Raw genomic sequence first — 26,714 nt, forward strand, 5'->3', positions numbered from 1 at the left:
CACCACACACAAATGCACATGCACAATTAGACTAAGCTACAACAATCAATCAAACAAACTTTTGGCTTTACAGAATTCTTGGAAAGGAAGCATAAGCAACTACTTTATAGAGAAGGGTTTTCATCCATGTGTAAACTTTAATCTTTGCTGTTAAAAATTAGACAATATGAAACAAGCATTTAGTCAAATAATGACGTTATTTATTTCTTGAAATAATTATTACACTCAAATCAGCCAAAAAATTGTAAACAAACCCCAAACAGTACATTACATTTGAGGCTAGTTAACTACTTAATGCATTCCAAGTTTGAATGTATTTATCATCCGATAATCTTCTTTAAGAACTTTCTAATATTTGCTTGGCTTAATAAAAAGATCATAGTAAAATAGCAGTATCAATTTGCTCCCATTCTCCTCTACTAAGTGTCCAAGAATATAATTGGAAGTGCTTCCTAAGAATCTATTTCTCAACTCTTATTACCCATGAAATCCTCATACAAAGACAAACAAGTCTCTCTAATGTAAATCAGTTCACTTCTTTGCCAGGATAGGGCCCTGACTCATCAGCTCATTTCCCCTGCACGCTGCTGAAAGAAATGTGTCTCCTACTGCTCATTTTCAAGAAGCATTTTGGAGGCATGTTATGAAGAATGAGTTTATTTTTCTATTTTGGCTTGTTTTACCACCATCATATATAAACAACAGAAACAATTAAAATATAAGAACTTTTTTTTTTTTTTTTTGTGCTGGTACTAGGGCTTGAACTCAGGGCCTAGGCAATGTCCCTGAGGGTTTTTTTTTTCTTTTCTTTTTTTCCTGCTTAAGGCTAGCACTGTACCACTTGAGCCACAGCTCTAGCTTTTTGGTGGTTAATTTGTGGACAGTCTCATGGACTGTCCTGCCTGAGCTGGCTTTGAACTGTGATCCTCAGATCTCAGCGTTCTGAGTAGCTAGGATTATAGGCGTAAGCCACTGGAGCCTGGCTGGGACAATTTTTAGTAGTCCTTATTACAGCCAATTGGAAGGCACTTTGCATGTGTGTATAAATAACCTAGAATCTACTTGGCTGATCAACCTAATAATCACTACCTTCAAAAATAAATGGCACCAGAGGTTGTGTTATATGGCATCATGGAACGACATGCAGTTTGATCTTGTAATAGGGACAGCCATGAGTTCTTGTGTTTGTTTCTAGTCTCAATCAATCCCATATGATAGTCCTACGAGTAACAGTGAATTACTTTTATACAATCATCCCTGACATGCACAGCCATTACTTTAAGGTCAATAGACCAATATGAATCTTAATTTCCCTCCATTACAGTATGACTTCCAAACTGATTTTCTGTGTCTAATTCTATTATTTCTGCCCATATCTCCCTTTCCTGTTGGTAGGGAAAATAGTTACAATAACCATAAAGGTTTTCTTTGTGGCATAAGAAAAAAAATCTAAAATTTTGCCAATCTAAGTGGTGGGGAAGCCTTTCTTCCTGTTTGCTTGTTTTTACCTATTCTATTATCCTTACTTTCTGACTTGAGGCCACACTCCCCATTCAAGTTCAGAAACAAGCATATTTATTATTCCAATGCACAGTATACTACTCTATTCCAATGGCATGGACTCTTTTTAATCTTAAGGGCTCTAGGCTGTCTGGAGAGGCCAGAAAGAACCAGGTTACTGCTGTGAAGGAGCTGGCTATACGTGATAGGTTGCACGTGAAGACTCGGTGGTTCTCCTTCCTCTATCCTTGAGAAAAGACCTAAGGTGTGAGATGGATCTTGGATTTTTGTAACAACTCTGGGAGGTAGTAGAATGTCTTTTTAAGAGCAATTGCACCCATTTTTCTCAAACATGTGAGGTGCTTCAGATGCAAATGTAATGAGTGATATGTAGATATGTGTGACATACATCAGAGGAGTTTGTCACTAGTGTTTGATTTGAATGTGAAAATCATTTTACAATATTTTTTATATCCTTACCTTCCAGAGCTGTGTAACAAAGAATTTGCTTCATTAAGGCCATTTTGTGTTACTTATTCATAGAGTGAAAACACGAACCAAGGCTCACGAGCTTCCTGATCATACCAATTAGCAAAAAGTCAGGTCTGGAACACTGGTCTCCTTAGAGCCTAAGGGACAGTGCTTTGTCCCACTTATACTCAGGGAGATGTAGTGGGTGCTCTGTGCAAGTCATGTTTTCTTGCTGCCTGGCATTCCTCTAGTCAGGAAAAAGGACTGGGTCAACTGTATAGTTCGCTTGCACCAGCAAACCTGAATTAAAGCATCTGCCAACTAACTCTGGGGCTTTGCTTTCTTATGAGTAGCTTAGTCACAGATTTTGGCCTTGTAACAAGAAACTGCGGGGTCAGGCAGAAAAAGAAAAAAAATCCCTGGATTCTAAGCTTGGTTCACGGGTACATGTCAGTGGCCGGTCCTCCTGTTCTTATGTGCTAGACTAAATTCCAGCTCTGGTTGGGTTGGTGGCACTGCTAGTCCTCCCCATCCAATGAGCAGATGGTGAGAGGAGCAGTGTTGTTAGCACCAATGCTGTAGCAAGGACTAAAGTAGGGCAGGAGGCGCCCAGAGAAGGGCTGGCGGGGGAAAGTGAAAATGTGAGAGCAATTGTCAGTCACATTGTAGAAGGAGATATCATGGGCCTCATAATCTAGGAAGATTCCTACCCGGCGTGGAGGCACTGGCAAGGACAGGAGTGGGTACTCATTGGTGCCTGCCCTGTACTCAGTTCCCTTTCTCAGCCTTATCACCCAGAATCCATAGTCAGGGGACAAATAGACCACCTCTTTCCGGTCTACATTTTCCTTACACACTCCCAGACCCCATTCAGACCTGTTTCCCACCTCTACCTCCCAGTAGTGTCGGCCTGAGGAGATGCACTGACTTCCCAGGACAATATTGTAACGGTAAAATCTCTCAGGGTTATCTGGCAGTTTCTGCTGAATGTCTCCATAGTGCACACATTTTCTATCCTCTGACACGATGAGGCGGGAGTAAGCTGTATCTGGATCTAGGCGCACATCAGCTAGGGAAAAAGATCCTGGTTGATAACACCAATAAAGAACAAGGGGATCTGGGGGAATTCTCTTTGGTGCCAGTGACGGATGGGAGTGGGGTGGGGCCAGATGAGGCATCCAGAGGGCACTGAGCTGTTTTGTTTCAGTGGGAAGTCCCTCCCGCTGCCCATCACAGTCTCTCCCAATATCAATTACCTGCATAGGTCTTCAGGATCTTTCTTAGCCCCAGCACACAGCAATTGGTCCTCAGCTCGAGAGAGACTGGTTCTGGCCGCTGTAGGCTCCAAGACTTGCTCCTGGCAGAGGAGAGAGGAGTGCTGACTTTGCCCATGGGCAGAGTATAGGGAAGAAGGGCTTGGCCAGAGACTATTAGTGGGTGTCCTTGCCATTACTGACAGACAGGTAATAACAGGTTGGCAGTTTGGCTCAGCCTCAAACTGTTTTGTACAGCTCCCCCCTGTCCCACCATGCTGTAGGAAGAGTTAAGTGTACATCTGGGAAAGGAAGCAATGTGCTACAAAGGAGAAAGGCTAAATACTCAGAGTGGGTAAGACCATCTTCTTTCCTCTTACAACTGTCTACTTGAAACCACATGTTTTATAATCTTTACTTGAAATTTTTACTGCTAATACAAAAAAAATATGAACGTGATTAACAGAAGAAAAAGGAAAGATGAAAATGGATAAAGCTTCTTTGGCCAATATCATGTAAGAGGCAGGAGTCTGTAGAGAAACATTCTTCCTGTGGGTGGCAGTCTCGGCTCTTTCCCCATCTCTGGCTGGACACCTCTACCATCTATAGGGCTGCCTAGAAGCTCCAAGGACTGGCACATACCTGTTTAAGACTTCATGAATATCCTAGGAGAAAAAAAAAAATAACAGAATATGAGTATGTGCTGTCTCAGGGGAACTAGACAGACAGTGACTTTGGGAGGGGATTTTCAAAGTGAGAGAGATACCAAAGGCAGGGGAAAAAGCTGTTCAGGGCCACAGGGAGAGAAGCTTATGAGAGGGCAGCTGAATGCAATCAACTGCACTAGCTGCCGCCAAGCTCCATCTCCTGACTCCCAGGATGGAAGGAAGGGGCTGGAATGATGCCACACTGCCTGTGTCCCTGCTGTGCTATTCCTAGCTAAGTGAACGACCTGGCCTCCAGGCACACATGGGCCAGGGGAGGAGCACAGCAATTATTAGCTGGAGCATACAGCTGGCAGGCAGAGTGATGATAAGAAGACCGGGTGTTCTCGTCTGGAATCTCGCTCATTCTAACTTTAGCTTTCCCTCAGGCTTTCCAGGAAAGGCTGCCACTCACCTGAAGCATCCAGCGGGCAGGCCTCTGTGATCTCTCTTCTAGCTCCACAATCATCCTCCACAGGGTTTGGCTCTGCTGGATGAGCTTCAAGTGATTCAACTCCAGTTTGTGTTCTGTCTCCTCCTTCTCTAGCTCCAGGCTGGCCAGAGCTGCCACTGCCTCCACCTCTATGTACTGAACAGGTAGGTTGTTTTTTTCTAGCAATTGCTGGCATTTCTCAAACTCCCATATGATACTCTGCTTTCGAGTTTCCACTTGAATCTGAAGAGGTAAGACTGGAGTCAGTACTGATATTGAGTATAAGGATCACTGGGGATTAAAGATAATGACGTGTGCATTATCCATATATTCTGTAAATGTTTGATATACTGTTCAATCTTTTGATCTAACCAGTTACTAGGAGCTACAGAAGCAAAGACAAGGGATAGTTTTTTCTTACTTTTCTTTCCCATAGCTCCTAGGTATTATCCTGGGACTCTTTTTCAGGCTAAGTATAACCATGTCCAAAATACTTCAGAGGTGACTTTCTAATATTTTAATATCTGAGCTCAGCAACTATATTTGAACTTAGGAAAGCAACAGAAACTATTCCTCACTAGCATTCTACAAGCTGCACTAAGTGAATGTGTACACTAGGCATATATTTTTCTTCTTTACATATGAGGACATTAGGTCAGAGAATATGGCATATGGCTTTATCATGATCTTTTTTTTCTTTGACAGTACTGGAATTTGAACCCAGGGCTTCACACTTGCTAGACAGGCACTTTACTGCTTGAGCCATACCTCCCTTACAATCAAGACATTGCAATGGCACTAGGCATAGTCGCTCAAGCCTGTAATCCAGCTATTTGGAGAGTGGAGATTGGGAGAATAGTGGTTTTAGGTCATTTTGGGCAAAAAGCTAATGAGTTTCAACCTCTAAACGGGGCCAATTATTCCAGTTATGTGGAAGGTTTAAATAGGAAGATTAGGGGCCAAGTTGACCCTGATTAAAAAGATTCTATTTGAAAAAAAATAACTAAAATGAAAAGGGGCTGTGTCCATGCCTCCAATGGAAGAGCACACCCCTCGCAAATGTAAGGTCCTGAGTTCAAGCTCCAGTTCTTTGTGTGTGCCACCAAAAAAAAAAGGGCAAGTTGGCATGGAGAAGTTTAGGCCCGAGAAAGGTAAAAACAAAGGTGGTATTAGGATCTCAGAGTTCCTGACCCCAATCCTGCTTGGCAGAGATAAGGAAACTACCAATATCAGTTCCAAAACAACAGAGGCAACATAAACTCCTTCTGGAGGTGACAACTTGCCTTCCAGTTGGCAGTTCGTTTCCTCTCACTAACTTCTAGCTTCCAGGCTTCTTCTTGTTCTTTTCTTAGATGTTCCAGAGCCTCATGGAGTTTCCACTGCAAGAAACATATTAAAAATCTCATGAGGCCACCTCAGGCACCCCAGGTTGGTAAATATAGGTGTCCTAACATTAGCAGATGATAGGAAAACCAGTGTCCTTCAGGCAGTAGGCTAGTCGATGCTAGGAGGACTACTCCAGAGGAAACAGGGTCTACCCAGATGATACTCTTGGTAGCTCTATGGGCTGAAAATCCAAGTTAACTCCTATAGTACCTAAGTGTTTGTAAAGTAGAAGAAAAGATCTACCTTCAAGCTTTCTAATAAATTAAGGAAAAAACCACAGACTTTCCTGTCTATGTCCATTTTTTTTCTTTTCTATCTTGTTCTCTATGGTCTCCCAGAACCTTCTATTAAAAGTGTGGCTCAGGATCAGCAGCATCAGTACTGTCTGAAAGCTTGTTAAAAAGGCAGAATGTTGGGCTTCCCTCCAAACCTATCAAATAAGAATTTGATTTTGACCAACATCCTTGGGTAGTTCATGTGTTCATTAAAAGAAGCACTTTCCTAGGTTAGCAATACAGTCAATTTCCATTGGGAAGCATAATGCAATGTGTTCTAATACTACTTTTAATTCTGATTATCCTATTTGTTAAAGATTTATCAAGTGCACTAAACATGCCTGGATACTTTCGGTCCCTTGATAGTGGTGTGGAAAACATTCAGTCAGATAGCTAGTAAGCAGGTGGAATTTAACCCAGTTCATAACTCTTATGTTATAATGTTACACTATTTCCCTATTCTAATAGTCTCAAAACAAAATGTGCAAGCAGGTTTGTTTAATGTTTTAGGAATTAATCACAGCACTTGTTAATTCACAGGATTTGTCTTACATTTTTACCCTTTAATCTTGATACCAAGAAAGAAAATTAAGACCAGAAAAGGATTAATTGCCAAATCATTGGGATAATGGAGTTAATGGGATGGTTGGAAGCTGACAGGGTGTGTATGGGAAAAGAACTGAAGGTACAACAGAGATGGCACATCCTAGAGGGCAAGGGGACCAAGAGGAGTTATAAAACAACAGAATCCAAAACACAAACCCTGCCATGATCAAGAACTAAAGTCCAAACCTTTCATCTTCTTTTAACTCATTTACTCTAATCAGAACAAGAATACCGATATATATTAATGCATGTTTAGTGCTTAAGCACATCTTAGTACTTGGCAAATTATTCCTAAGTGACTGGTCCACAATCCTTTTCAATGATTATTATCTCCAAATTCTAAGCTTCAGTTTTATCTAGAAAATGTTACCTTCATTTTCCCTAAGGTTCACAGGTTCTGATAGATGCAGCCTGGGCTGATACTCTTAGTTAAACTCACCCATTCACCTCTAACCAAAACAAAAATCGCCCTCCTTCCTATTTTCAATACTGAAGTCATCTCTTTATTAGGTAAACTGGGCTTGGAGAGAAAGAAATTCTAGGTCATGAATAAAAGCAAAAGTATTGAACAGTGCATTAGCTCTCAGGATCTGGGAATGTCATGAACCAGAGGAGTCATCTCAAGTCTCTGGGATTGGTAGTCAGGACCTTAATGTACAAATGACCAAGTGAAGGGCAGAGGAAAGACTTGAATGGCTGGGTTCTATCTCCCACCTTATACTCCCAAGCAACATCTTCCATGGGCAGCACAGAGTGGGCCTCATGCTCCGGGGATTGGCTGCAACTCTTACACATCATGGCGCCATCCTCTTGGCAGAACATCTTTAGTTGTTCCCCATGGAGCTCACACACATCACTCTTTAGTCCCATTTCTGGACATGGCCCTAGTTGTCGGACTTTTTCTACAACATTGGCTAGCTGCCAATTAGGCCTCAGATTCTTTGGCTGCACGGGAGCTCTACAAAGAGGACAGGTATAACCCCAGTTCTGGGATTCTCCTGGGACCTTCCAGAGGCCAGAGAGACAGCTGTGGCAGAAAGTGTGGCCACAGTCGATGCTCATGGGATCCTTCAGGAAGGTCATGCAGATGGGGCAGGCCACTTCTTCTACAATGGCTTCCACCAAAGCTTTAGGATCCATGCTTTCTTCTCACGTAAGATAAAACCACAAAGAAGTATTGAAGGCTGCAAAGAGTAAAAGAAAACAAGAGAAAAATGTAACAGGAGAACAGAGAGATCAATAAATAGTGACTGCAAAACAAAAAACATTCCTATTGGATCTTTATTGAGCTTAAGCTTAATCAAGCATTATTATTAAGCCTTTTCAACTACTAAACATTCTGACTGGCCACATCACTCATAACACAGAAAGGATATACCAGATTGGGAGTGATTTGGCCTAAATGAATAGATTTGGGGTATTCTCAGTTCTTATTTATTTAACCAACTCTGATTCTGCTCTGGTCTGCTCTATCAGACCATCCCCACTTTTTGATTATGATCTATAATCAGCACAGGTTTTTTTTCTTGAACTAGAGGAAGTCACATGAAATGTGTTTTCAATACCCAGAATAAGGTGATAAATACCTCTAGCCTCACTCTCTGGCATAAGAATACACATATACTTTGTGGTGCAAAAAGCTATATGCCAATGCCCACTGCCTAAAGGCTCAATTTGTTTTCTTATGCTGTACACTGAGATGTAAAAATGTAAGAGAAACAGCAGTTCCCTTGCATTCTCTTGTGCCCTGAAAACATCCGCCTACTTCTCCAGCACTAATATGCTTATTTAACATGCCAGGACCCTCTCTCCAGATTGTAGTGATGTATTAGAAGCAGATACGAACTGATAAACCTTGGAAGATAATGTGCTGATGACCAAGCCCATATTGATGAATTCATTATTCCAGAAAGAAACAGTTGAGACTTTTGCCAGGGCCTTGATGGGTATGGAGCTTGAATAGTTAATACCAGGCTCTGGCTCACTTGGAAGTATTTATTCATTCACTTTGCAGGTCTGTGTTTCTAGATAAGAGTCTGTAAAGGGAAAAGCCATGTCGGTTTAGTACTGTTATCCATAGCAACTAAATAGAAGCTGTCATGCAGATACTGGCTGAATAAATTTGACAAATAAACAAACCAGGAAGGCATAGGAAAGTTTCTAAACTCAACATGCATTTAAATTTTGTTAGCTAATTGACAGCATAAATCCGTAATAATAATAGAAAATATTCCTTCAGTACTTACAATGTATACCAGTTCTGCATATTTTACATCAATGAACTTAGCTTATTTCATAATTCTCTAATTCTCAGTCTACAGATGGGGTTCCACCATTCTATTTTAGGCAAAATATCTAAGCTGTTCAGCTTCAAAATATAACACAAATTCAAGAAAAGAGAAGAAATCACTATGATTTGGGTCATCCAGAGTGGCTTCCTAGAGGAAGCAGAGTAGTAAATATTACAAGTGCTTTGTTACAGGCCATCTGCAGGTCAAGCCTTTTGTTTTTCCTTCTTCTACCATCACTGCCAAACTGTGGGATCCAGTATCTTAAAACCCAATTTTGATAAAGCACTAAACTTAAGAGTCTATTTTCTGGCTTCCCAGCACCAAGTTTAAGCTCCATACAACCTATATAATAATGAGGTAGATGGGTGGGGTTGAGATAAATTATGGGGAGGGGGGGAAGAGGATGATGCATGAGTTGACACTAATGAAAACACAATGTACTCATAAATGGACATGCTGAGTTGAAGTCCTTTTGTACAACTACCTAAATACAAAAAAAAATTCTAAAAGCAGGGTGGAAGCACATCATTGTGATACAGGGCCATGAACTACTGAAACATAAGAGTTAAAGGTTAAAAATAAGTAAAAAGAGATATTGCTCTTCAATGGAAGACCCGTTTTAATGTTCTCATTTATACATAAAATGACTTGGACAAACCTTGGATGATTAAACATTTTTAGAGGCCATGAAGGTACCTCTGGCAGAAGTGGAGAGGCAATCTGGGAAAGACTTTTGAGGGACAGGGTGGGTGCCTGTTAATAAGAGACTCAGGGTGCACCTGAGGGGGGAAAGAGGAGGAAGGTGGGGGGAAGGAGGCAGGGGAAAAAGGCAGAGGGGAGGGACTGGGTGGCATTTGTGAATGACTCTGGGCTCACCAAAGGAAGAGGGGGAGGGGAAGAGGAGGAGGGGGACGGGAAGGGGAGGGGCCAGAGGACGATCTAGAGGTTGGGAGGGGGGGGGGAAAGGGGCAAGGAGAGGGGCGGGGGCATGAAGAGGAGTCGGTTATCCGTTTGGAAAAGCCTTTTGGGGGAGATAGGCCAGGCCGGGCACCTGTTAGGGGCTCCTGGCGAGCCTGAGGGGGAGAAAGGAAGACAGGGGGGAAGATTGGGGAGCCAGTCTGGAAAAGACTTGGGAGGGGCCGCGATGGTTCTTGCGAAGGCGTCGGGGCGCCCCGGAGGGGAAGGGGGGAGCGGGAGGGGAGGAGGGAGCAGTGACCCCGGGGTTGCGGGCGGGGGGGGGGGGCTTGGGGCCTGGGGCACGGGGAGGCCCGAGGGGAGGAGGGCGGCGCGGAGGAAACCCGAAGCAGAGACGCCTGGCGGCTGAGGCTCCGGCGTCAGCAGCGACGCGGTGTCTCCACGGCACAAGGCACTTACCCGGCCGCCTGGCGCCCGAGGCCTGGGACCCAATCCCGGGAGGAAGGCCTACAAGTCGAGGTCTCCGCGGTGGCGGCGATCCCCCTCCGCGCGCCAGACTCCGCCGTAAGTCCCGCCTACAGCGCCGGAGTCAATGAGCGGAGGCGACTTCCAGCCGCCGGCTCCGCCTCGCTGGTGACGTACAGAAGGAGCAGCCAATCACCGACAGGGATCGGGACTGCCCTAGCCTATCGGAGATCGAGGCTGGAGCTCCGCTCGCCTGTAGGGCGTGTCAAAGTTATTTTGTCTGCTTGGCTTAGCGAAGGTTCCGGCTGGGAGTGGCCTAATGGAGGCTTGGGGGGGTTCTCCAGTCACGCAGGCCTTGCAGTCGGAGGGCTCTGTTAGCCATCGCCCGCGGCTCACCCCTGTAATTCTAGCTAACTCAGGAAGCTGGGATCGGAGGTTCGCAGCCCAAAATCAGCCCGCACAGGAAAGTCCCTGAGACTCTTTTATCTCCAGTTGAACCACCCAAAAATCTGGACGTGGAGCTGTGGCTCAAGGGGTAGAGCCCTAGAAAACGACCCCTCACCCTCCCAAGATAAAAATGCAGTTATCGGTTCATTGGCATTTTCCAGCTTCAATTTAGTGACAAGACTTGGTTCTGTGACCTCAGGGACAGGCTGAGACCCCCACAGGCAGTAGATTATTATTTTTTATTTATTTTAGTTTTTGGTACCAGGACTGGGGCATGAACTCAGGGCCTAGCTGCTGTTGCTTAGCTTCTATTGCTCAAGGCTAGAGTTCTGTCACTTAAATTATAGCTCTTCCACTTCTGGCTTTTGGGTGGATAATTGGAGATAAGAATCTCACAGACTTTCTTTCTTGCCTGGGCTGGCTTCCAGCTGCGATCCCCAGATCCCAGCCTTCTGAGATTACAAGTGAGCCACTGGCGCCCTGCAGCAGTAGACTGTTTCTCCACTATCTCCCCATCCAGGCATTAGGTCCTGGGTTCTCACGAAAAACTTTCCTAGGCTTCCTAGCCGACTCTCACAAGCATCTTTGCCTCACTCTTGTGATGAACCAGTTTTGGATATTGGGCTATGGTGGAGAAGTAGAATCCTTGGTCATAAATCATCATTTTATTATTTGTTTGTTTATTTGCTGATCCTGGGGCCTGAACTCAGGATCTGGGTGCTGTCCTTGAGCTTTTATGCTCAAAGCTCCACTTCCATTTAAAAAAACCCAAAAACATTGTCTTTTTCACACACATACACCCTTATCCAAATACAGACACACATATCACACACATGCATGCACACACCACACACAAACTCATACACCACACACATGCTGGGACGGGGATGTAGATTGCTCTTCATACAACCAGGGCTTCGTCTTTCTTTTTTTTTTTTTCTTTTTCTGATATTTAGACTTTTGTCAAGTAAGTGAAGGCATAGACTGTTCTCATGAAAGCAGCCAAAAATCCTCTAATTGAAATCAAGTTTCAAGTAGTATCTTCATTGTTAGAACTGACACTCTAGATCCTCCTGCTAATATCAGAGTCCAGGTCAAGCTTAAAATTATGAAGAACCAGGCCTAAAAAATTCCTGAGATAAATGGGATCACAAACGTAGAAAGAATAAATGTACCTGATGTCTAAGCTGGATCGTGTGCTTCATCTGGTTGGAAAGAAAGAACTGTCCTAATGGGATAGTTAATCATTTAATAGAACCAGACATAGTAAACATTTGTTAAGCATCAGTACAGAGAATACTGGAATCATAACTATGGTTCATGTAAACAGTGCTTTTAAAGAAGTCAAAGTTGATTATACTTCTGTAAAGTTTCTATAAAGTTAAAAGAATTAAGAAAAGTAGAGAGCTAAGGGAACCCCTGAACCTTATAATTATGGAAGGAGTCCAGAGATAAACACCATTATGTGCCATACAACTGTCCTGCTAAAGAGACTTCTGATTTTTCTTCTCTCACACTTTGTGAAGAAGTATGAGCCACAACCTAAGTTTCATGTAATCTTAGGCATGAACTTTTAAAGTTGATCAACAGAAATTGCTAGAGGTAGAATGAGGAGGCTGAGAGGAATTGAAGCCAGTGGCAGCTAGCTCGCTTCACCTTAAAATTATCTTCGAAATCTCCATCTCTTATGATGATGTTAATATTTACTGTTCTTCACCTATTTCAAAAAGTCTTCAATGTTTAAAAGGCAAACCTGACACTTTCCAGGGTTCCAAGTAGGGGAAGTTAGAGTACCTCTCTTTTCTATTTACTCAGTGCTAGCCCCAGCCAAGAGAGAACAAATCTCATTCCAGAGCAGCAAAACTGCTAGACTTTGTTTGACTCTAATGTCAGATGAGGGGATCAGGGATTGAAGAGGATGTGAGTCTAGACCTAAGATCTATGATTCTGTCTAGAAGAGGTGAAGGGCCTTTCTGAAAGTGCTCCTGGCCTTGGAGATAAGGTGTCACTAAGAATTTGTATTAGGAGCCAAGCACTAGTGGCTCATACATGTAATCCAGTGACTCAGGAGGCTGAGATCTTAGATTTGTTTAAACTTTAAATCTCTTGGTAAATTATCTTAAACTTTAAATCTCTCAGTGAATTGCCTTTCTACAAGCAGCAATGTATTTATGATTATGAGTATATTGTTTAACTTTAAAAATAATTTTGACAAGTTCCATGGTCTGTTTTCATATATGTATTTAAAGTGCTTGCACTTCATATTCACTTAATCTTTTTTCTCCCTCCCCATTCCATCCATTTTTCAGTTGATGAGAACTTAGGTTGACTGCATATTTTGACTATTGTGAACAGTGCTACAATAAACATGGATGTGTAAGTACCTTAATTGCTTGTTGACCTGCTTTCCTCCATCAGCATCTGTTTGGGACTCCTATGTAAAAAATCAGATGGGTATAGCTGTTTGGGCTTATTTTTGGATTCTTAAAGTTCTGTTCTGTTGATCTGAAAGCCCATGGATTGGGAGAAGATCTTTACTAGTCATACAACAGACAAGGGTCTCATATCTAAAATATACTTAGAACTCAAAAAACTAAATCCTCCAACAACAAATCCTCAAAAAAAAAACAACTGCCCCATTAATAAGTAGGCTACAGACTTAAAGAGAGACTTCTCTGAAGAGGAGATAAGAATGTCCAGTAGACACATGAAGAAATGCTCAACTTCCCTAGACATAAAAGAAATGCAAATCAAAACAGCATTGAGATTCCACCTCACCCCAGTTAGAATGGCTATAATCAAGAAATTTAATAACAACGGATTCTGGAGGGGCTGTGGCCAAAAGGGAACCCTACTGCATTGTTGGTGGGAATATAAACTTGTTTAACCACTCTGGAAAGCAGTATGGAGGTTCCTCAAAAGACTATAAAGAGAGATACCCTATGACCCAGCAATCCCACTTTTGGACATTTACCTAAATGATCACAAACAAGGCTATACTAAAGCTACCAGCACAACTATGTTTATCGCAGCATTATTCATCATAGCTGAGATATGGAACCAACCCAGATGCCCCTCAGTAGATGAATGGATCAAGAAAATGTGGTATATTTATACAATGGAAATCTATGCCTCCATCAGAAAGAATGACATTGCCCCATTTGTTAGGAAATGGAAAGACTTGGAAAAAATTATACTAAGTGAAGTAAGCCAGGCCCAAAGAAACATAGGTCCCATGGTTTCCCTTATTTGCAATAACTAGTATATGTCAAGCAGAAAAGGTCAAAAGCTATGTACATATGACCATATAAAATGATGTTAAGTGAAATGAACCCCAAGATAGGGACACAAGTGGTTTTTTTCTTTCTTGCTATTGTTTTTAGCCTATTTAAAATGTACTATGTGATTTTTTTTTGTTTGTCTTGTATGTTCTTCCTCCATGGTATAACCCCTGTTTTCACTGTATTTGATGTTGGTGGCCTGCATCTTGTATATACATTTTTCTAATTTGGGGAGGGGAAGGGAAATAACAAAACGCTGAAATAAGGATACAAGATGCACCATTGTAACAATGAGATGTACAAGACACTATGTTGAAAATGAACTTTACAACTTGGGGGGAGGGAAGGGAGGAGTTGTGGAGGTGAGGAGGGAGGGGATGGTAGGGGAAAAACAAAGGAGGAGGTAACAATGCTCAATAGGAAATGGACTCATTACCTTACACATGTAACTGTAATTGCTCCATACAGTATTTTTACAATAAAAACATAAAAATAACAAAAGGAAAAAAAATTCTCTTCTATCGATCTATGTGCCTAGATGGTATGGTGTGTATTTGTGTGTGTGTGTGTGTGTGTGTGTGTGTGTGTGTGTGTGTGTGTGTGTGTGTGTGTGTACTTGTCTGGGGCTTAAACTCAATTTTTTTTTCTCACGGGTGTTGTCACTCTACCACTTACATCCTACTTCTAATCTAGCATTTTGCTGCTTAATTGGAGATAGAGTCCTGAAGACTTTTCTCCCCAAACTGGCTTTGAGCATCAATTCTGTAGGTCTCAGCCTCCTGAGTAGACAGAATTATAGGTTTAAACTATTGGCAGCTGGCTTACATGCTCTGTGTGTGTGTGTGTGTGTGTGTGTGTGTGTGTGTGTGTGTGTGTGTGTGTGCGTGTGTGTGTATTACTGCCAATACTATTTTGTTTTTGTTACTATGACCCTGTAATATAATATTGTGATACTTCCAGCACTGCTCATTTTTTCCAAGATTGACTATTCAAGATCTGTTGTGCTTCAAATAAGTTTTAGATTTGATTTTTCTATTTCTGTGAAAATTGAAAATTTGATGGGAATTTTATTGCATCTGTAGATTGCTTTCAGTAGTATATCCAATTTCTCAATGTTAATTCTACTGACACATACATTGGTATTTCCTGACTGAAAAAATGGTGGCATTAGGCAGCTGCAAATGAACTGTGGATGCTCATAGTAGTAGGAGAACATTCTCCAGTATACAGTTTCTTGTACAAGTGACACCTAAAACACAATCTTAAAGGCTTGTTGGAATTTAGAGGAAGGACACAGAGGGTTGTCCATTCCAGACAAAGCAAGAGTTTGAGCAAATATTCAGAAGTAGGTGGTGAGGAGAGAGAATTGTCTTTTGAGGAACTGAAATAATGCTTCTGAGGCCTATGGTGAGGGAGAGTGAGGGACTGTGAGATGGGTGATGGCAGAATTAGACAAGTTCATGTCCTTCAGATCCCAGGCATTTCAATATGTCCCTGTACTTTCCATTTATATTGAATCATTTCATTACTGTGAAAACTATAGGGTAACTGTTATTCTCTCTCTCTCTCTCTCTCTCTCTCTCTCTCTCTCTCTCTCTCTCTCTCTCTCTCTCTCTCTCTCTTTTCATTTTTGTGCTAGTCCTGGTGCTTGAACTCAGAGCCTGGGTGCTGCCTCTGAGCTTTTATTCCCCTCAAGGCTAGCACTCTACCACTTGAGCCACAGCTCCACTTCCAGATTTTTTTGGTGCTTAATTGGAGCTGAGAGTCTCATCGACTTTCCTGTGAAGGCTGGCTTTGACTCTTGATCCTTTCAGATCTCATCCTTCTGAGTAGCCAGGATTACAGGCATGAGCCACCAGAACCTGGCTATAGCTATTATTTTTAAAGTCATACTTTGGTCTGTGTCATGCAGTGAGATATCAGTTTGATGTTAGCTATACCTTCCAAAACATTCACAGTATCAACCTATGAGACATGCCTCAAAAAACACAATAGATTTGTGGGTTATGATTGAACATCAAGAAGAAGAATTTCTTCTGGTGAGACATGCCTCAAAAAAAAAACCCAATAGATTTGTGGGTTTGATTGAACATCAAGAAGAAGAATTTCTATCTTATGAGTGAGTGAAGGACTATGTATACTTTCCCTTTTAAACAAATGTAGGCAGTGTTCTTCTTTCTTACAAAGACAAGAAGAGAGTAAAATGACTTGGAAGGTTTTAAAAGAGGCTGCCACTCCCTGAAGCCAGGACTGTCTCTTGTTCTCTGAAGTCAAGCTGGCAAAGGGGGATGAGTCACGCCCCTCTGTACCATGGCTCATACCCAGTTGACTGCTGGCAGATCCACTGCTAAAACACCCAGTTGTTACTGGCAACAAAAGCCTCTTGCAAGAGTGCTCCCTCTACTGGAGGGGTGGAAGAACCTCATTGTTCCAGGTTTGGTACTGTGGTGCTTCATAAAATTAGATGCTAACAGAATCCACTGAGCTTCTGCTGGGAGAAATTGCTTAGGACTGCAAATCAGATGGGTGCTTCCAGAGCGCAGCTATTGGTGCTTTGCAGGAGGCAGGTGAGTCCTATCTGGATAGCCTCTTTGAAGATACCAACCTGTGTGCTATCCATGCCAAATGTGTAACAACTATGCCCAAAGATACCCAGCCAGCATGCTGTGTACATGGAGGATGTGCTTAAGAATCCATGAGGATGTTATCAGTAGTTCTGAATGTTAGAGTCTCCCCAGTGGATGAGGATGTTATCAGTAGTTCTGAATGTTAGAGTCTCCCCAGTGGGGTCAAAAGGTACTTAAGTACATGATTGCGAGTGGAAAAATAGGAGACAGAAATCAGGGATTGGAAGTATTTTCAATTTCATTTGTGTGTGAATTTTTAATAGATGGCAGGATGTAAGGCACTAACGCAAGTCAAATGTCTCACTGAACAAGTGTCAGCAGTTGAACTTTATAACAGTAAGTTTAAATAAGCCTGTTAATTTTTTTTCTGGACAATGCCAGCATTTGGATTTTTTTGTTTTTGTTTTTTTCTTATTGATGGCAACCAAATAGTGTTTGTAGCATTTTTATCATAGAGTAGATTCCATCCATTCACTCTACTTTTTGGAGTTGTCCTACATGCAAGTATTTTTTTTTTTGTTGTTTGTTTTTGGTTGTGGAGCTTGAAGTCAGGGCCTGGGTGCTGTCCATGAATTCTTTTTGCTCAAGGCTAGTGCTCTATCACTTGGAGCCACAGCTCTACTTTCTGTTTTTGAGAGTTAGTTTGAGATAAGAGTCTCATGGGGATTTTTCTGCTCAAGCTGGCTTGGAACCATGGTCCTCAACCCTCCTGAGTAACTAGGATTACAGGCATGAGCCATCAGCTCCCAGCAAGTATGTGTTTTTAATGTTGTCTGTCTTCTGTGCTGTTCTTGTAAGTTTGTTACTAAAATACACTAAAGTCCAAAAAATGTATTTAAAAGAAAAGAAAAGAAGTGTTTAAAACACCTAACCTCAGAATATTAAGTGTCAGTGAAAGTAAAGGAAGGAAGAAGAGTAAAGTGATTCCATCAAGGTGAGGAATGAGAAAGTCTAAGGAAGGATGTTTGTTTAACAGCTAGCTGAAGGCCAAGGCAGGGAAAGGAATAGGTGCTTTCACCATGAAGAAATGACATGTGAAGGCAGAAAGTGAGAGCAGCATGCCACATGATGTACTGGGGCAATTTCTGTATATCTGGGACTTGGTACATTGAAAGAGAGGTAGAGTGGTTAGAGATGGGCATAGGCAAGCTACACCGAGGGGGCTCATGGGGTTGTTATGATCTGAGTTATGAATGTGAACTTCAACATTTCATTCTAAAGACCATTGGAGTTCCTGGTACTCTGGAGCTGTTTGGAAGAATATGCTGGCCACACAGCCAACAGTGCATCTTCAGGAAGGTTCTTCAGTGAGACTGATCAGTGAACAGTCTGAAGATCAGTGAATCTCTTACCCAGATCAGTGAACAGTGGAGACTCTTTAACATTATTGGCAGAGTTCTTCAAGGCAATGGTCCAAGTAGACTTTCCATGATCTGGGTAAGAGATTACCCTGGCTTTGCCTGGAGTAAAGTTAGACGTGACAGAGGAAAAGAATCTACTTCACATGATTTGTAGGAGACAAAAATAAAGAAGATTTGGTAGTACTGAAAGGGATGTGTGAGTGTGTGTGTGTGTGTGTGTGTGTGTGTGAGAGAGAGGGGGGGGAGGGAGGGAGGAACAAAGAGAGGGAAGGAGGGAGGGAGGAGGTGGGGGGGAGGGGAGAGGACGGAGGAGGAGGGGAGGGAAAGGAAGAATCTCCCATGAGCAACAGAAATTTCTGTGATAAAATAAAAAACGGATCATGAATGAGGTTCAAATTGGGATGACCAGAGGTGATGAACTTTGTTAATAATGAAATTAACACACTAAGTATTGAGTTTGGAGTGCCAGAAGAATCCTATGCTCAGTAAATAATATCATACCTTAAGTTTAGGAGAGTTTTCTGGTGTGTTTGAGTAATGGAGGCATGGAAGCAAACACAATTGCTTGGGTTGTTGTAAAGAGGGAGAAGATAGAAAGTTAAGTCTTGGAAAGGCTCTTTCCATTAACTTCAGTGTGTTGACATTTATGTCCAAGCTCTTCCCATTCTGCAATACACATTTAAAATCCCTCCTTGGAATTCTCAGCTCTTTATTACCATTTCACTTCTGCTCTTTAAAATAAAGGTCATCTGCATCTATTTCTCAACCCACTTCACTCTACCCCCATTCAAGGCTTTGTCCCCATTAAACCACCACAGCAGTTCTCAAAATAATCCACACTCTTCATTCCTTTGACAGCTGTGAAACTATTTCAATGGGGTGTGCTACTACTTCATTGGCTTTTCCAGTTGTGTTTGACTAATAATAGCAAGCACAAACATCCACTGGAGAAGAGTCAGTGTCTTCTGTTTCACAGCAAAATGTTTAGGCAAACTATGAGTGAGTGAGTGGATCCAAGTCTGTTTCCTGACAGAGGACCACAGCAAACAACCAATCTACACGAGCTCATTTAGGGAGGGGTCGGAGAGCTGTGATTGTCCATGCATGGAGGAAAGAATTGTCTTGAGAGGGAAAGAGGGAAGGAGAACTGAACAGGAAGTGTAGCCCAGGGGAAAGAGTTCAGATTTCAGACTCAGATTCTACATGCTTCACATTTCACCCTCTTAGCCTTTGCCCCCAGTGGGCACAAAGATCGAAATTTTCTTGAGTGACCACAAGAGGGCAGCATCAAGAAGTCAGAAGCAGCAAACAGCTGATTTCAGTACCAGTATCTATGTCTAGGAGCATTCTGGTGTGTAATCTCCATTCCGGTAACTCCTGCCTTCCACCCCACATCACATTCTGATTTCCTAAAGTGATCTCAGAAGAATTGAGTAGGAGTCAGGCCTCAGCTTTCTTTGGGCATTTGGGACCCTGAGTCCCAGTTCACTTATCTCTCCTCTAACTCCCTAGGGCCCTCAGAAAATGTATATATGGGTGGTGGCCTTGGACAGAGGCATTGATGACGGATGGACCAGCTTCAGACCAGGGACAGGAGGCAGAGGGAGGTTCTCTTGGATTTTTGCAAATCCTTAGGAACTGTGTCCTGCAGGGAAGATGATGGTAGCTTAGTTCTGAGACAAACCCAAGGAGGAATTTCTTCAAGCCTCTGAGAGGTTGTTCTAACCTTTGTCTACAATTCTAGCCTCCTACCTGCCATTTAGGAAGCAAGGCAAGGGGAATTAAGTTACCCAGGAAAATGTAAAATGTGTGTATGTGTGCGTGCATGTGCGTGTGCGTGCGTATGATTGGTGATAAGGAAGTTTCGAAGCTGAACTAGAATGTTAAGTTGTAGCCATGCTGTAAAAGTCTTTGTAGACTGCAGAGCTGTTTTCATCCCGTAACTTGCTAAGCAGAAAACAGACACTTCCAGGCTTGCTCTTTAGAGACAGGGGCATGGACAGTCCATCAGAGACAAAGCACACAGTTGGAATGGATCTTATTTGGGCAAGATGAACATGAGGCCCATAAACTACCCTGTAGAAATATCAAGCAGGTGGTAAGTTTTATGGCCGGCCCTCAAGCCAGAGGTTCAGAACAGAGTGTCCTGTGTAGGGAAAGAAGCTGAGCCTGGTGTGAAATACCCACCCAGGAGAACAGGTGGAGAAGGGGCTGTGCGTGTGGTCAGCAGATTGCAGTGGCGGCAGGGGGACTCACTCATTTTCCATGGATCAGCTGCATCTGCTTTCCAAGCCACACCCCAGCCGCTGACTCTCCATGTGGATCTTGGGAGATCCGGAGGGCAGATTCTGTTGTACTTTTTGTGGAGGACTGGTAATCACAGTTCTTTTTTACTGCTCCTACCCCCCCCCCCCGATTTCTAGAACACCAAAACTGCTCTATACAGCTCTCTTCTTGTTGTTGTTGTTTTATCTGTAGGGGAAAGAAATTGTATTTTTAGAATAGATTCCTGGGCCATCTGCTAGAAACTGATCTCCTGAGCTTGATGTATTTCCTGGGCCATGGTGTTTTTAGTTACTTCAGATGGTTCTATTAGGGGAGTTTTAGCCACACTACAAAGACATAAACATAAACCTCTGTCTTGAAATCCCGTTCCAGAGTGAGAACTTGCTTCCTGTCCTAGATCAGATTTTAGTAGATCTTAGAGGCAAGTGGAGACTGAATCTCAAAGTCTGGACCTAAATAATCCAGAAGAGCTCAGGTTAGATGGAAAGTCTGTGCAAACTTGTCTTCTCTTTGGAAAAGTTGCTAAGACCAGTGGCCTCTTCAGCAGCATCAGAGTTGAAAATGAACTGTTTAGTCTGTTCTGTGAGTGGGCCTTCCCTCCCTAAGATGAATAGGATGAATATTTTCTTATGTCATGCTGGGGCACTGAAGGACAAGATAAGATTTGGGGTGTTCAGGGAGGTTATATAAAGAGAATCATAGTAGCAAGTTGGAAGTAGATCCAGAATGACCAGAAATACATAGTTGCTTTTCACAGTTGCTGCTTTGGTGCCCTTTTCTTAGAAGTTTTGACTGTTCTCCAAGACAAGACAAAATGATCTTTCTCTTCTTTTTTTTCTTAGACTCTGCATTTGGGATACAGAAGTGACAGCTCTTGGCTCCGGTCATGGGCACTCCAAATAGAACTCTGATTCATCCAGCCTATTTCCTACTGGTGGGCATTCCTGGGTTGGGTCCTAACACACACTTTTGGCTGGCTCTCCCACTGTGTTTTATGTATGCCCTGGCTACTCTGGGCAACCTGGGTATCGTCATTATCATTCGTGTGGAGAGTCGCCTGCATGAGCCTATGTACCTCTTCCTAGCCATGCTTTCTACTACTGACCTCATCCTCTCCTCTGTTACCATGCCCAAGATGGCCAGTCTTTTCTTGACTGGTGTCCAGGAGATCGAGTTCAATATTTGTCTGACCCAGATGTTCCTTATACATGCTCTGTCTGCCATGGAGTCAGCTGTTCTTTTGGCCATGGCTTTTGACCGCTTTGTGGCCATCTGTCATCCTTTACGGCATGCCTCGGTGCTCACAGGGCCAACTGTGGCCAAGATTGGGCTAGCTGCCTTGATCAGGGGATTTGTATTCTTCTTCCCACTGCCTTTCATCCTGAAGCGGTTGTCATACTGCCGAACACATACTGTCACACATTCCTTTTGTCTGCACCAAGATATTATGAAGCTGTCCTGTACTGATACCACGGTCAATGTGGTTTATGGACTCTTCATCATCCTCTCAGTCATGGGTGTAGACTCCCTCTTCATTGGCTTCTCCTACATCCTCATCCTGCGGGCTGTGTTGGCATTGTCATCCAGAGGGGCAGCGCTCAAGGCATTTAACACCTGCATCTCCCATCTCTGTGCTGTCCTGGTCTTCTACGTGCCCCTCATTGGGCTCTCAGTGGTGCACAGGCTGGGCGGCCCGACCTCCCTGGTCCATGTAGTGATGGCTAATATTTATCTGTTGTTGCCGCCGGTAGTCAACCCCATTGTCTATGGAGTCAAGACCAAGGAAATCCGCTCAAGGATCACCCATATATTCTCCCAAGGTGAGAGGTGAGGAGTTCCAACCTAGTGTCCTCAATACTGCCAAAGATGAGAGAAGGAGGATTTGGGGATTGTCTTAGTGAGTAGAAAATCCGACTCACTGGACTTAGGATTCACAAAGATGCAAGGTCTATGTGCCTCTGGTCATATAAAATGATATTTATCGGAATGAACTCCAGGAAATGAAAACTTGAGGTTTTGTCCTTGTTGCTGTTTTTGTTTTTTCTTTCTGTCTTGTTTGTTCATTTATCTGTCTTAGGTAGGTAAGGAAGACACAGAAAAGGTGGGACAAAGGGTGAACAAATACAGCAGTGGTACTCAGTAGACATTATGTTGAAAATGAATTCTGGAAGTGGCACTGTGCTCAAGTGGTAGAGCACTAGCCTTGAGCTGAAGAGCTGAGGGACAGCACCCAGGCCCAGAGTTCAGGCCCCATGACTGACCAAAAAAAAAAGAAAATGAATTCTACAACTTGTGGGTGGGGACAGGAGGAAAAACTGGAAGAGAGCAAGGGAAGGGTGACATTGTTAAAAAAGAAATGTACTCTTTACCTGACTTGTGTAACTGTAACCCCTCTGTACATCACCTTTACAATAACAATGAAAAAGAAAAACCCTTATTACTCACACTCCAGAGTAATGATACAGTCACAAGTAAGCATTAATGAAGGTATTTGGGGGATGGTAATGGAAAGAGACTGATAAAAGATGATGTATTCTGGTTGTTGGTGTGAGTGTGGATGTGTTTATGTGGATGTATGTACTTTGATGTGAGAGGAAAGGGGGAAGAGGTGGTGGAAGGAGGGAATGAAATAGACCTGTTTTGTCTGGTGCGGTGAGTATTGTAGTTGTTCTTTGACAAGTAGGTGTATATTTCCTGTACCTTCCCTGTGTTCCTGTGGTATTAGTCAGTTGATGTGTGATATGCGTCTGTGTGAGAATGCTGTATGGTAGACAGTATTCTATGTAGGCTTCATCAGAATGCTTCCCTCATATTGGTTACATATGGCATAGAGTACACCAATGTGTGGGATCTATAGTATTAGTGCAGCTGTAACTTTCAGTATGTGTTGTATTTACCTTTGTCAGTTGTGTATAATATGTCGCAAATGTCTGTGGCATGGTAGGCACACACTTCCTTTGTGTATTTGGTCTGGGTGGTTTGGCACAAGACTGAGCACAATCTTTGTGTTCCTTGGCCCTGACACATGTGGAGATGAGGGCAGAGGTCGGAAGTTGAAGAAGTCTGACTGTTGAGTAGAAGACACAACTTCCAGTGTTGATAGCTATGACTCTAAGACATGCAGATTCTCGGGCTGAGCTCAGACTGAGGTTGTGGCTCTAGGATTGAGAAGAAACACGTCTTATTTACACCCACTCCAAGCCTAGACCCCACAGTATCCATCTAAACCACAAGGATTTTGGGTGCTTTCATCACCTCTTCCTCTCTTCCCTGCCTCTTCTCCTTGGCATTGCCTTCCCTAAGGCTTCCACAGCTGGGCAAATACGTTTGAAAGGCCTTGGTTATAGGGGTTCCTGTTAATCTCTTTGGGGAAGCGAAGACTAGAGGAAAATGACTGTGAGAATGCAAAGGACCTGGCCTTCCTAGGGGACGCTTCACTGTACCATCATGAGCCACGATGTGAATGGTGCAGGTATCACCACTGTGACTATGTGAGGCTATCCTGATTTGTGGTTATGGCACTGATCAAAATGCACTGTATTCATAAACTGCTTTGTGGAATGGCAACTCCTTTGTACAACTGCTTAATGATAACCAACCTACTCAAAGAAAAGAAACCATTCGTTGTCTCCTAATAGTTTTCACAACATTTCAGAGAAGTCGCAATTTATTTCCCCGGTGTTGGGTTCCAGTTTTGAAATCAAATTTACACAACTCTGAAAAGAGTTTCCTTCCTCTCTCTTCATCTAGGAAAGAGAGATTGTGAGACAGGAATTAGATGGGACAGCAAGCGATGGGGATGAATGGCTTTGATTCGGGGGCCAATTACTTAACCTAATAAACTTCAGTGATTTGGGGAAGTACCAACACTATAAAATCGAAATGTAATGTAGACTCTGTTGGACAAATGTGGTGACTAAATAAGACATTTGGTGTGAATAGAAATGGAAAATAATGACCAATAAATGTTAGCAACAATAAATGGTGAAATAGTTGGGTGCCCATGGCTCATGCCTGTAATTCTAGCTACTCGGGAGACTGAGATCTGAGCAATGCAGTTCAAAGTCAGTCCAGGCAGGAAAGTCCATGAGATTTTTATCTCTAACTAACCACCAAAAAATTAAAACTGGACCTGTGGCTCACGTGGTAGAGTGCTAGCCATGAGTCAAAAAAGGTCAGGGACAGGGCCTAGGCTCTTAGTTTGAGCCCCAGGACTGGTATACTATAAATGAATTAATAAATAAACAGTAAAACTGACAACATGAGATGTGTTAGCTTCATCCAAGCCATAGTATTCTAAGAATAGTAGTCCTCAGTTTTCATAACCAGCTTCCACGCCAAGGCCAGAAGCTAATCTCTTGTGTAGATAGAGTAATTTTCATTTGTTTGCTCTTTTGTATGCCTAGTAATTTGATTACCTTCCAGCAGTTATCAATTTCCCTTGGTATCTGACCTTTTTTGCATCACTGTTAATATCCTTGTGATTTTTTTTCTGGGACTATTTTTTTCTTGGAACCAATTTGATCATTTTGAATCTTTATACTGAACAATGATTCTTTTATATTCTCAATACAGAAGGATAATCTCTGAATTCTGAAGTCTTTTAATCGGATTGTTAGGAAATAAGAACTTCCTATATTATTTGTGCTATTAAGGGAAGTACATTTAGTATTTCATCATTGTGTGTGCGCTATCAATTCTTGAAATCTTTGACTGCGATTTTGAATTTATTTATTTTTGCAATTATATCACTTTCTCTTGTATTTAGCCTTACGGTTCTTGGCCTAATGTGAGCATTAACCACTGTTACCTCAAATATTTTTAAGTGACTCTCTGTCTTTAGTTAGATTGCTTTTATGCATTTACTAATCAGGACTCAGCTGAATATTTGTGTGTGTGTGTGTGTGTGTGTGAACTCATGGCCTAGGTGTGTCTCTGAGTTTTTGTGCTTAGTCTAGCACTCTACCACTTGAGCTACAGCTCCACTTCATGTTTTTTTAGTGCTTAATTTGAGGCAAGAGTTGCCTGCCTGGGCTGGCTTTGAACCGTGTCCTCAGATCTTAGCCTCCTGAGTAGGTGGGATTACATTTGGTTCAGCTACTCAATACTCTTGTCTTTTGCTAATATGTAGACTTCTCAACTATGATGTTCTACCTTCAAATTCTAACTGGCTTGGTGTTTCTGAACACTCAACCTATACCTGACTAAGAAAATGCTCTATATCTTAGCTATGGTAAATAATGCTGCAATAAACATAGTCGTGCTGGTAGCTTTAGTGTGGTCTTGTTTGTGATCATTTGGGTAAGTGCCCAAAAGTGGGATTGCTGGGTCATAGGGGAGCTCTATGTGGAGTCTTCTGAGGAACCTCCATACTGCTTTCCAAAGTGGTTGAACAAGTTTACACTCCCACCAACAATGCAGTAAGGTTCCCTTCTGTCCGCATCCCCTCCAGCAGCTGTTGTTATTAGAGCTCTTGATTATAGCCATTCTAACTGGGGCGAGATGGTATCTCAATGTTGTTTTGATTTGCATTTCTTTTATGGCTAGAGAGGTTGAGCATTTCTTCATGTGTCTATTGGCCATCCTTCTTTCCTCTTCAGAGAAGTTTCTCTTTAAGTCTTTAGCCCACTTATTTATTGGACAGTTGTTTCTTTGAAGATTTGTTTTTGGGGGATTTAATTTTTGAAGCTCCAGGTATATTTTAGATATGAGACCCTTGTCTGTTGTATGGCTAGTGAACCAATCCAGATACCCCTCAGTAGATGAATGGATCAAGAAAATGTGGTATATTTACACAATGGAATTCTATGCCTCCATCAGAAAGAATGACACAGGCCCATTTGTTAGGAAATGGAAAGACTTGGAAAAAATTATATTAAGTGAAGTAAGCCAGGCCCAAAGAAACCTAAATCCCAAGGTTTCCATTATTTGCAATAACTAGTATATGTCTGAGTCAAGCAGAAAAGGTCAGATAAGTTGATGTTAGTGGAATGAACTCCAAGATAAGTATTTAAATGTTTTTTTTGTTTTTTTCCTTTCATGCAATTGTTTCTATCATATTTATAAGATGATTTCTATGTTGCTTTGTATGTCCCTCCCCCACAGTATAACCCCTGCTTTCACTGTATTTGATGTTGGTATAATTTGTGGAGGGGAAGGGAAAAAAACAAATCATTTAACTAGGGATACAGGTGGACCCATTGCAACAATGAGATGTGCAAGTCGTTATGTCGAAAAACGAACTTAATAACTTTGGTGGGGTGGGGGGAGGTTCGGGTGGGGGGAGGTTCGGGTGGGGGGAGGGGAGGAGTATGGGAAGGGATGGGAAGGGTAAACCAAGAGGAGGCTACAATGCTTGATAAGAAATGTACTCGTTATCTTGCCCATGTAATTGTAACCCCTCTGTATGGTAT

At 42.4% G+C, this 26,714-nt stretch overlaps 2 protein-coding genes across 3 annotated transcripts; one reads left to right on the forward strand and one right to left on the reverse strand.

The window, feature by feature from the left end:
- Positions 1–178: 178 nt before the first annotated feature.
- On the reverse strand, positions 179–10,402 carry Trim68 (tripartite motif containing 68). Of its 2 annotated transcripts, XM_070035159.1 has the most exons (8): positions 10,294–10,402; positions 8,475–8,664; positions 7,343–7,812; positions 5,645–5,740; positions 4,344–4,604; positions 3,867–3,889; positions 3,228–3,328; positions 179–3,040 (listed from the first exon to the last, which is right to left on the reverse strand). In XM_070035159.1, exons 3-8 carry the CDS (start codon positions 7,766–7,768, stop codon positions 2,490–2,492), a joined length of 1,458 nt encoding a protein of 485 aa, XP_069891260.1. In that variant the 5' UTR covers positions 7,769–7,812; positions 8,475–8,664; positions 10,294–10,402; the 3' UTR covers positions 179–2,489. The 2 variants fall into 2 exon arrangements, with proteins under 2 accessions (XP_069891260.1, XP_069891259.1); XM_070035158.1 differs by lacking the exon at positions 8,475–8,664.
- Positions 10,403–16,033: 5,631 nt separating this feature from the next.
- Or51d1 (olfactory receptor family 51 subfamily D member 1) lies at positions 16,034–22,132 on the forward strand. Its single transcript, XM_070035350.1, is given in 3 exon segments — positions 16,034–16,066; positions 19,243–19,342; positions 21,144–22,132. Coding segments are annotated over 3 exon segments (1,122 nt in total).
- The last annotated feature ends 4,582 nt before the right edge of the window (positions 22,133–26,714 follow it).

This window comes from Dipodomys merriami, unplaced genomic scaffold (assembly GCF_024711535.1).
Source record: "Dipodomys merriami isolate MVZ:Mamm:240054 unplaced genomic scaffold, mDipMer1.0.p SCAF_25, whole genome shotgun sequence".
Classification (NCBI taxonomy): domain Eukaryota; kingdom Metazoa; phylum Chordata; class Mammalia; order Rodentia; family Heteromyidae; genus Dipodomys; species Dipodomys merriami.